The sequence below is a fragment of the Gymnogyps californianus genome, chromosome 2 (assembly GCF_018139145.2).
Source record: "Gymnogyps californianus isolate 813 chromosome 2, ASM1813914v2, whole genome shotgun sequence".
Lineage (NCBI taxonomy): Eukaryota > Metazoa > Chordata > Aves > Accipitriformes > Cathartidae > Gymnogyps > Gymnogyps californianus.
This window is the reverse complement of record NC_059472.1, coordinates 98,206,742-98,218,337: the sequence shown is the minus strand read 5'-3', so window position 1 is coordinate 98,218,337 and position 11,596 is coordinate 98,206,742. Positions and strand designations below refer to the sequence as shown.

Genomic DNA, 11,596 nt, shown 5'->3' with positions numbered 1-11,596 from the left:
TTTAGCCAAAATTAAACCTGGATAGAGACAGCAGGCATTTTGCAGATATTCTGGTCCTGCAACGAGCATTGAGCAAGTCCTGGAAGAGCAGGGTTTGGGGGTGCAAAAGATATGCTTAGTTCTGATTTCCTGTGTCCGCTGAGAACTCTTCCCTCCCCACGCTGGCAGAGGTCCAAATGATGCCTTTTTCAGCAAGATAGTCAAGTACAGTTTTAAAAGTAAATACATACATTGCACTTTTCATCTCAAGAGCCTAAAAAGTGCAGCTGGGCATTAATTAATCAGCACAACATCTCTGCAAGTTAAAGGAATATTTTTATCCCCTGTGTAGAAACTGAGGCACGAGGAAGTAGAGTATCTTCTAAGAGGTCAAAAAAGAAGTTAATCACAAGAGAAAAGAATTTGCCTAATTGGTGATAACTGTGGGCTAAGAAATACTCCACGTAACTGATGAAGATGTGTTCTGTGTTTTTCATGGTTTATTCCTGCTGAGAGATGCTCTTTGCCCACAAACTGCTGCACCAAGACTGAATGTTAATCAGTATGTCATACCCTGTTGGTCCTCAGCCGAAATCACTGCAGTCTGTAACCCCTGCCAGCACATTTTTTAGCTTTATGGTGTGAGAGCTTCAGGTTTTAAAACAGCCAAGACTCTGGCCCACAGTATCTTCAGAGATAACACCAAAGAAATATTGCAGCGTGGTCAAATTTACATGCTATACACTGTTGTCTTGCAGGAAAGTACTATTCAACTGGATAAAAGGGAGTCATGTGTCAACTGCTGATGCTGTTCTTCACAGCATATGGAAAGGGAAGAGCATTGTTTTCATACGTATGTCACTATCCTTGAATGTGTGTAGTAGGGGAACCCTTAATATTTCCAAGCTCATGTCCGATACAGGGCTAGACTGGGGTGTATACCAGAATTGCCTCTCTGTCTGGCACCTTGCTTTGGAGCCTGCCTCTCATTCTGAGAAGTGTCTTCCCACTGGTTCCTTGTGCCCTTACGTGTACACCTCCTGTCCCCTGACTCAGATTGAAATGGCTTTATTCTCTCATTTTATTCTGGATTTGTTCAGTGGGATGCCAGAGACAGGATCCTTGGAACCAGAATCATTGTTAGCCTCGCTGACAACAGCAAAGCAGGGGTGTGCAGCGCTCTGAGAGGATGGGGAGGGGATGGGGACTGCATTGCCCTGACTACGCCATGTGCCATGAAAGCACAAACCTCTCCTTGGGCAATACTAGCTGGGGAAGGGGGAGCACAGGGTAGTTACAGTCCTCTCAACTTGCCTGGTTAAATTTGCTCCCTTAGGAATGATTCATGCTGGCCTAGAAAATGTAATAGGAATGGATATGTCGGTTACCAGGTTACTGCTGTGCCTTGCAAAATCATGGCAAGCTCTTTCCTAAGGGATGAACTTTCACTTCCTGCCCCAAGTGATACTGTCCTCCGCAAGCACAGAGGTAACTGTAGTTTAAGTGGATTTAGTCACAGCACAGTTGAGACTGCCTATAAGGTGGAAAAGACAGTAACATCTGTGGCAATAAAAAGACCCTTCTGCATAAAATTCAAAGAAAGATTTCTGCAGGAGCTCAGACTACATGCCTCCAGCTGAGCATGGGAGAAAAGTCACAGTGGGCTCTCAACAACCCCAGAAACCTCTGCAGCCACGTCGCCAAATCTACAAACAAGATTTTTATGTGTTGTGTTGAACAGAATAGCAGAATTTTATCTTTAAAAACAGAGGAAATGTGTTGGGCCCCATGGTAGTGATTATTACTGACTTAAGTATCAGATTGGCACCAGTGTAGAATGCTCTGCCTGTATTCCCAGGCAACTTGAAACAATAGCTAGGAGGATTGTGAAGCTTGCCCATTTGTTTACAAAGAGGTGATAACTCTGAGACTCAAAAGGGACATTACGAATCTATAATCTGCTGCTTGGTCCACTGCCAGAACTCCTAACCTTTTGTCCTATAGCCATCATTTCCTAGGGGTTTGTGTTATTCTGGTTCAAAAGCACTGCAGCATAGCAGAAACAGAAAATTTGACAACTAGCAAAAAAAGAGGGGGAAGAATTTTTGACCTCAAATAAGTAGCACTAAAGCTGCAACACTGGATGTATTTTTTCTTTCCATACTTAAATAAATTCTACAGAGGGATTTTCTAACTAATCTGCATTTGTTACAGAACTTGGAGGATTTCTACCATTGTGCTACAGACCTAGGAGATCACATGGCAGAATTTAGGCTTCCCTCCCTACAAAGTATACCAGTTCTTTGTTACAATGGTGATTGATAGAAAAAAAAGGACAAAAAAGGCTGAACACAGGCCAGGAAAGGCTATATACCCTGGGGTTGTGGAGGGCCATTTGTGGCACAGGTTTATTTGCCTTTATGCTGTTAACTTGTGTTAGCAAAAAAATTGCCAAGTCTGCAGGAGGTGGAGTAGCATCCAATTAAGTGACTAACTGTATTGGGTCTGGCTGAGATGGAGTTAATTTTCCCCGCAGCAGCCCTCATAGTGCTGTGCTCTGTATTGGTAGCTAGAAAGGTGTTGATAACACACCAGTGTTTTGGCTACTGCTGAGCAGTGCTCGCACAGCATCAAGGCTGTCTCTCCAACATTCCCCCCCTCACCAGTAGGCTGGGGGTGGGCAAGATCTTGAGAGGGGACATAGCCAGGACAGCTGACCCAAACTGACCAAAGGGATATTCCGTACCATATGACATCTGCTCAGCAATGAAAGCTAGGAGAAAAAGGAGGAAGGGGGGCATTTGTTATTTATGTTTGTCTTCAAGAGCAACCGCTATGTGTACTGAAGCCCTGCTTCCCGGGAAGTGGCCAGACATCACCTGCTGATGGGAAGTAGAGAATAAAATCTTTTGTTTTCCTTTGCTTTTGCTTTATTAAACTGTCCTTATCTCGACCCACAAGCCTTTCATTATATTTTCCCTCCCCTGTCCAGTTGAGGAGGGGGAGTGATAGAGCGGCTTTGGTGGGCACCTGGCAACCAGCCAGGGTCAACGCACCACACTAACCATGCTATTAGTTGGACAAAACAAACACTTTTCACCTGAAACTGCAAGTATCTCTCTGGTGAGCCTGGAGAGATGGGGGAGCTGAGCTTTAAGGGTGTAACATATCTGATTTCAGGGTTGCTGAGTATGAAAATGACAGAAATCATCTGTGTGTGGGAAACATGGCAGCAAGGCGTTGTACATGCGAGCTCAAAACCTGTATTCTTTTTGTTTTTCTGATGCTACTAAAAATAGCATTACACATCCTGAGATCCTATCTGAGGGAAAAAACACTGAAAAAGATGTGTAGATACGAAACAAAAGATATTTCACAAAACTGCTGGAAGATTTTTCTCATCGCTGTTGTTTTGGTTATGACTCAGAAGTTTGACTTGCAAGGTAACTTGGTATTTTGCTCACCAGAACACTTCTTAGTGCTTTGGACAATGTCTGTACAATGATTTGAGAGCTGATTTAGCAGGAGTAAGTACACTGAGTCCTGCAAACAGCACATTTTCCATCATTGCTGGCAGCATCCCAGCTGTATTCAAAGCATTCACACCATGGTTAAGAAGAGTTGGAACTGGAATATTTGCAGGTGAACTGACCTGCGGCATGCTTGGCCTTGCACATTCCCAACCTGTGCACAGCTTATGCATAAGAACTTGGTCCTGCATGTATGATCAGGCTCTTTCCTTGCAGAGTGCACGCTTGCATGCAAACAATATAGATGAGAGGTAAATCCACTCATGACGACAGGGTCAGACTTTCCTTTCCCAGCACAGCCTGCTTGAAATGTTGTTGTCCTTCACCAAGAAACAGGCGGTACTCACGTGGTCTGTGCTAAAAGACATCTAAGTTAATACTAGCACACAAACTCTGGGGTGTGCAGATGCTCAGCACGTCTGAAAATCAGGCACTTTATTTTGGTGCTTGTATACAACTGCCTTAGGGGTGTCATTTCAGAAATGCCATTTGCAAATTTAGTTCTAAATATTTTATTGTGTCTATTCCCCTCAGAAGGAGCTGCGCACATTAAATACAAAATGCTTGTAGAGTCCTCAGATAAGATGCACTGACACAGAACGTATTGTTAATTATGATTAATTATTACTATTCTGCTGGCTGACAGGCATCTGACTGACGGATACTTTCTAATACCTATTCTCTCCCCAGATTTCCTTCTTAATTAGTGTCCTCTAGAACCTTGTAATCACGTCGTGCAAATGAACTGCACGTTATTTAGCCAAATAGATTATAGTAGATTGGGTGACTTCCTCTGCCACAAGCAGGCTAGAGAAAAAGAAACAGAGAAAAATTACATGATGTAAATTGTTATTTTCTCTTGCGGGAAAGAAAGAAAGAAATCACCGCTGCTCTGGGCAGTGCTGATGACGCAAAGCAGGCAGCGGAGGCCTACGATGCAAGAGTAAAGCTGCCCTCTGCAGGTTACTCTGTCACACACAATAAATCAAGTCACAGCGTCTAAAGGGCGTGATGAAGTGGTTCAGAGATACGGGGAATAAATAGCTTCCTGCTATGTTGCTAACAGATTATCTTAACCGAAAAAAAAAAAACCCCACCAAAACAGAATCTGGGCGATGTGTCATCACCATTTTCCAGTGGGAATCCTTCCATACGTTCAAGCGCTGGCTCTGAGGCAAGGCCAAACGCAGGGACCGGCTCTCAGCCTGCCTAGCCAGGCTGGAGGGCTGACGGTGCTTACCAGTGTGGCCAGCATGCTGCACAGGGAGAGAGCACATACTGTGCATACCAGAAATGTTGGTTCTGATCACTCAGTCTAGCTGCAGAAATTAGCAACAATTGAAGAGACGTTTGCAAGAAAGAGGAGACGAAATCCTAGACAAGCTATAATTGGCAAACCTGAATGAGAACAAGGAGTGAGGTAAGATCTCCTTCACCTGATTAAGTGATGCCTGAAAGTGTTTCAACGACGCAGTAGGAATTTTTAAGTAGCAGCCATATATACTTGTCAAGATTGCTTCATGACAAAAAACAATGCCAAGATTTCTGATCTGCCTGCCACTGAAATAAAATTTGACTCATTCAAAGGCTCTTGATCAATTATAAATAGAAGGGCTACATCCTGCAGAAGAGCTATACCAGCTGAGGTTTAGCCTGTATTTCCCAGGAACTGGAGTCTCACTCTGTCCTTTGAATATCTACCAGTTCCTAATAATTTCCTCAGTCTGTAGGCTTGCTGTAATAGGAGTGTTTGTGATGTACAGTTTTCGTATGTATATACTCTGTGTATGTCCATGTCCCTACTGTTCTCTAAAACACAAATTTAAACACACATTACGCTCTAGCATCAGAGGCATGTAAGGGAAGAAGGCTCCATCTGTAGCATGGACAAGCTAGACAAAGTCTTGGATGTGTTTTCCCTCCAGCCAAGCCCACCACCACATATCCCATCACATCCTGCAATGGTATCATGGGCCACTGCTGGGCAGAGAAGCCACTGGCAAGCCCCCTCCTGGAAGGGGCTGTTGCACAAGACGGCTCATTGGGAGCCAGGGGCAGCTGAGCTTTGAGTGTGTCACAGCATTTTCCCTGCCCTCTGGCTTGCACTCCCCATGGTGGCAGGTGCATGGTGCTCCTCTCCAGCATGGTAAGCAGAATCTGCATCCTTCAGAAACATGTGGTACACAACCCATCATCCCTCCATTACCCTTCTCCTCTGCCCACCCAATTCAACTCCCAAGTTCATCTGATCAGCTGGTTAGATTTTCCTTTTTTTTTTTTAAACCACACTTGAGCCAGCAAATTTAAACCTAGCAATTACTTTTTTTCATAAGCTAGAGTGACCAGGGGGACAAATAAGCTGTGGCCTTCATATTGTTGTCATTCAAGAGGGAATTAATATTGTACACTGTTCCCCGCTTCCACCTCACAGCTGTGTGCAGCCCTGAGCTGAGATTCAGAAACGGACTCAGACTCCTCTCTATTAAATAAGAAAATTATCATCAACATTTTATCACATTCTTTTCCCCAGACTTCCTGTTAGTAGCCACCTAAAAAAAGAGACAGGGGAGGGGGGTCTTAAAATTGCAGAAGCAGAAATCAGCTTTCATAATGATGTCTGACGGCCCAATAAGTGATACGATCTCTTAATGCATACACTTTTGTCATGGCACTTAGATCTGTAGTCTAAGCATTTCTGGACTTTCTGCCAGCAAAGAATTGGGAAATTAATGAACACAAATTAATTATTTGTCCCCATGGTTTCTGATGTAAGAATACAGCTGTTCTTTATCAGCATAATTCATTATTAATGTCTCCCAAAGCTCAGCTCAGATATATGCCCATGTTCTTCACACGCCACATTTCTGTTCTGATTAAATATCAAATGGTTTTTAAATATCAAAATGGCTCTGCATTTCTGAGATCTGTTCTGAGTTGTGGGAAAAGAAAAACAAGGACTCCTTTTGATCATACACACATGAGTTTTACATGATGACACTGTCCTTGGCTCCTATAAAAGTAGTCCCGGTTTACATTTATGTAAAAGTGAGGGAAGCTAGATTGTATGCCACAGATTATACCAGTGTGCTACACCACAGCCCACATGTAGGCTTAGGAAAGTAATCGGGAGTAAAGAAAGATGTCTTTTTGCCAAACTGGGCACCAGACACAGTAATTCAAGTGGATCAGTTTCAAAGATCAGGAAATCAAACGTTTATAGCCATTTATTTATTCCTATCTTTTTCCCCACATGACAGTGTAGCCCCTGTCCTGGTTTAACCCCAGCCGGCAACTAAGCACCACGCAGCTGCTTGCTCACTCCCTCCGTGTCAGGATGGAGGAGAGAATTAGAAGAGTAAAAGTGAGAAAACTCATGGGTTGAGATAAAGACAGTTTAATAGGTAAAGCAAAAGCTGCGCACGCAAGCAAAGCAAAAGAAGGAATTCATTCACCACTCCCCATCGGCAGGCAGGTGTTCAGCCATCTCCAGGAAAGCAGGGCTCCATCATGCATAACAGCTACTTGGGAAGACAAACACCATCACTCCGAATGTCGCCCCCGTCCTTCTTCTTCCCCCAGCTTTATATGCTGAGCATGATGTCATACGGTATGGAATATCCCTTTGGTCAGTTGGGGTCAGCTGTCCCGGCTGTGTCCCCTCCCAACTTCTTGTGCACCCCCAGCCTACTCACTGGTGTGGTGGTGTGAGAAGCAGCAAAGGCCTTGACTCTGTGTAAGCACTGCTCAGCAGCAACAAAAACATCCCTGTATTATCAACACTGTTTCCAGCACAAATCCAAAACATAGGCCCACGCTAGCTACTGTGAAGAAAATTAACTCTATCATCTCAGCCAAAAACAGCACACCCCCCACACCTCATTTAACAAATTCCACAAGACTTGTTTGCCTGGCCCCAAAGGGACACTGCAGGTCATCGATTTTCTTGACAAGTTCTTGCTCTGGTGAGCAATATATTACCACCTGACAGCAGTATGTCAGGGTGAAAAGAAGTAGCCCGCAGTTGAATGCAAGAGGGTCCAGAAACATGGGAGCAAAAATAATTGAGCTAAAACAACGAGGAATGAAAAAGGGGGAGTGTGAGGAAATGCCCCTCCATGTTCTGCATTTACCATCTGAGCTCTCTAAGGGCCAATTGTGTGGCCTTCGGTGGGTGCCACGGCAGCACATGAGAAAGAGCAGGGAGCGGCGACGTGGCCATAGCTGGGAGCGGCTCGCCTGCTCAGCTGTATTTTCTGTGGGACTGGCTGCAGCTCTAATACAGTGGGGTCAAGTAAGGGGATTGCAGGGAAGGCAAGGGGCTGCTGGCCCCGTAGCTTAATGAGGCTAATTATTCCCTTTCCCACAGAGCTGGACAGAAGGGCTCATAAAAGCAATTGTTTTGCCTCTTTCTTTCTGAGAAGAGAATGAGGTGCTGCTTAGGTAGCCTGGAGAAGCTGATTATTGCTTTCCTCACAGTGCTCTGCCTACAGAGGAAGAGCCTTTGCCATCTAAACACAGCGGAAGGAAGAAAGAAAGACACAGAACTCAGAAGTCCAAAGAAACACCCCTACGCTGGTCCTTTTTGCTCAGGATACAGGATCAGCACAGACTTTACAATGTACTGCAGGTTAACTGACATGGCAAATGGGAAATGGGACCTGAATGAGATCCAGAGGATTAGACCGAAGCAAGGAAACTCAAGGGAAATTGTTAGAGAAGCTATTGAGGACGGTAAGAAGAAAGAGGCATTTGGTAGTAGGAGAGTCAATTGTGTGCCCGGAGAATAGCCATCCTTTTATAAGGACGGAGCTAACAGAACAGTGATTATGACTGTGCCTGAAGCAAACGTTCATGGTATTACTGAGATGTCTGACAATTTAGTCAGGGGAGCTCAAGATGAAAGCAAAACCTATTAGCACTGTGTGTGCTGCAGAAAAAAGGGAATGAATGGTATCTTATATTTATATCACACCTTTCATCCTGAAGGATCCCAAAGCACTCCGCAAACCACGTATGGAAGTGACTTCTGCCTTCGCTGAAATATGGACGACAGGGGTGAAACATGCCAACTCTTTTAACATCAGAAACCAGCACTGCTGCACAGCAGCTCAGGAAAAAGGGAGAGACAGGTAGGCACAAATCAAAATGCAAAATAATAATTTGCTAGGCAAGGATGTGGAGTAACAGACCAAAATATGCAGTATTTTCGGAAGTCTTCATTATACTAATGCAAAAAGACTGTAATCAGGATCCATGCCTTACTGACTCTGGGTGCTGCATACACACTGCGACAAATAACGTTCTAGCTCCACAGAGTTTCCCAGCAAAGGCACTACATACAAGACTAAAATCCAAGTAAAGAAGTGATCTTGAATTTAGCCCCTTGTTCTCCTACCAGAACAAAATCACTTAAATTCCTTTGAATTTTCTTGACAGAATGTATATATCTATCCACCGCTTCTAAGGACTATATTTCAGTTTAGTTTACCTGGATATATCTTTTTTAAACACATGTGTTCACAGGAAGGAGAGAACAGCTAAAGAGGATCTGCTTTCTTCCTAAAAAGAAGGAGGGCAATTCATGAGATTTGATCCATCAGCTTCACATCATATTTGTCCTATTCGATTACTGAAATATCATGGACACCCAAACCGCATGTTAGATATAAGCCAATAGCTACAGATGTGCAGCTTCTATGGCCTCACATGCTAATAATCTTCACTTTTTAAACAGCTTTGCAAAACTAGTGCATATTTTACAAGCTCAGGCATTAAATTTTCCCTTCCCATTTTATCATAATGATATTCGAGAATATTTAGCAAGGTTTTATTTGCTGTGGGAAAGAGAGGCAGCATTTTCTAGGTCATTTTAAGAATATCTTTAACTTTAGGCAGTGAGGAATTACGGGTAAAAAAGGCATAGTGGTGACAACTGAGTTGATGTTAATCATAATCCCTATGTAGGTGTCTTTATGAAAAAGTGTGTGACAGCTGATAAATGCAGCAGCTTTTATCTACACCCCATTAAACTCTTAAAATGCAATAAAGGTCCAAGCCAATCTTGTTTTCTATTTCCCCATGATAAGATGCAAATTAACACAAGTTCTGCAGAAGCAAAGCTCCCTGGCCAAAGCGTACAAGGTATTTAAAGTTGTGGGAAATGTAATTTTAAACACAAAAGGCATGAAAACCTCATACTTATTGAGATTAAAACTGGAAAATTCCACTTTTATTTATTAATTGCAATGATTAAAGAAAGTGCTTAATACATTTCTAACATTTTGTAATATCAACAACATGGGGGTTTTTTGCCTGTAGATGGTGCAGTAGGGCAGCAAAGTTATTAAGTTTTTCTTTAAATAAAGATTAAATTGGGTTTGAAAGCTAGTCATTACCAGATGTTCATAGTTTAGAAACCTTTTTCCAGTTTAAAATTTGTAGCAAGATTTCCACCCAACACAAAAATGTCAAGGAAAGCCCAGAAAATAAAGAAAATGCCATTTGGTTATATAATGGGTTTTTTTTAATTAATGATGTGCTTTTCATTTCTTTCATATAGCAATGGCAGTGTGCTTATTCAAACAGGCTTTGGGCACCAAACCAAAAAAAACAGTTACCAGGGTTAAAAGAGGCAATGTCCTCACCCTTCTCCATAAGTAGGAAATGGACTTTCAGGACCGTAGTCTGCCTTACGCCCGAGGGACTGACCAAATCAATGGTGTTAAGCACAAGTGAACTATTTTTTTTTTCTTTTCTGTGTTAACCACCTTGATCCTGAGTAACACAAACTCAGGGATAAACCTACAACTCACTAATGCCACAAGAAATAGGTTAACATGAAGGAAGCAGCATGTTGACACAGGTACAATAAAAATAAAAATTAAAAAATTAAGAGGCAAACAGCAATATTAGTATTTGCACTGCCCCAGCAGTGCTGTGACTGCTCTATTGCATACTGTAAAATCAACTGCTGGTGAGAAAAACACTTCTGCAAAATTGCTTCTTGAATCCGGTATTATCCTCTCTTTACATGAGCAGGTTGAATTCACAATGGATTCTTGGGAGCTTCTAGGCTAGAAATGATGGAAGAAGTTCAGGTGCAAGCTTGCATCCAAGTTTGAATGCAAACACAGGGGGGAGGAGGGGGTACGGCCAGACCCAGTAGAGTCTGGCTTGTAGCATGGTGAAATTCTCATGCACTGTCATCACAGTAGGTAGGTGATTTGCTGACAAAATATCATTAGCTGGTATGCAGGCAAGACCAGAAGTTCATTTTTGCTGAGTTCTTCTCAGTCCAAAGCCTTCTGCAGTTGTGCACTATTGCTTTTATTTATTTATTTGGAAACATAATTCCTTATTTACTGAGGCAGTTTTGCTACCTCACTTGCATTGCTGTTTTGTCCAGTATCTTTTGGAAAATTCTGGTAAATCAGCTTATGTCCAGTCAAGACAAAAGACCTCCATCCCCTCAATCTGAGATGGGGAGGCCAAGTAGGCAGGCTGTCTAATGATTTTAGAGGACAACAGATGCAAAAACACGGGCACATGTGAGGCTCCAGGGCCAAAGCAAGATTCGGAAAGAGGAAAACACAAGAGAAGCCCTAGAAATGCCCATCCCTCCCAAAAGAAATCCAAGGAGCCATGAATACCACACCAAGGAACTTTTTCAGAGATGTAAGGAAAAAGAATAGATAGGGTCCATTGTCAGAGAGCCCCTTCCCTACTGAGCTTCATGGTGTTGTGGATAACCACATTGGGTGCGGCTAGGAAGAGGCTAATGAAGAAGTGACTTTGTGGGCCTGCAGACAATGTGTATACAACACACAGACAAAACCTCATGAGAGCAGAGGAGGAGCTTGAACACAGAGCATGACATGGAGCTCTGCCAGGCTGGACATACCGTGAGATGAGAGTTGAGAACTCCCTTTTGGTTTCAGTACCAACCCTAAAAATGACCCTCTGTGTGACTTCGGCCATGAGGGCTTACAACTCAAGGCCAAATTTCACCATGTTTTGGTGGCAACAAATCCTAATGATGCTAATGGGAGTGAGTCCACTGTATTTGCTGTCTGAAGTCAACTTGCTAT

The 11,596-nt window shown here is 43.1% G+C and overlaps 1 protein-coding gene across 1 annotated transcript in view; it reads left to right on the top strand.

Annotated features, from left to right (window-relative positions):
* Positions 1-11,460: 11,460 nt before the first annotated feature.
* The window catches only part of GMPR (guanosine monophosphate reductase), a 52,558-nt gene continuing 52,422 nt past the window's right edge, over positions 11,461-11,596 (top strand). Inside the window, exon 1 of the mRNA XM_050892529.1 lies at positions 11,461-11,481. Within this exon, the coding sequence (XP_050748486.1) occupies positions 11,461-11,481 (21 nt within the window). The remainder of the gene's footprint in view (positions 11,482-11,596) is intronic.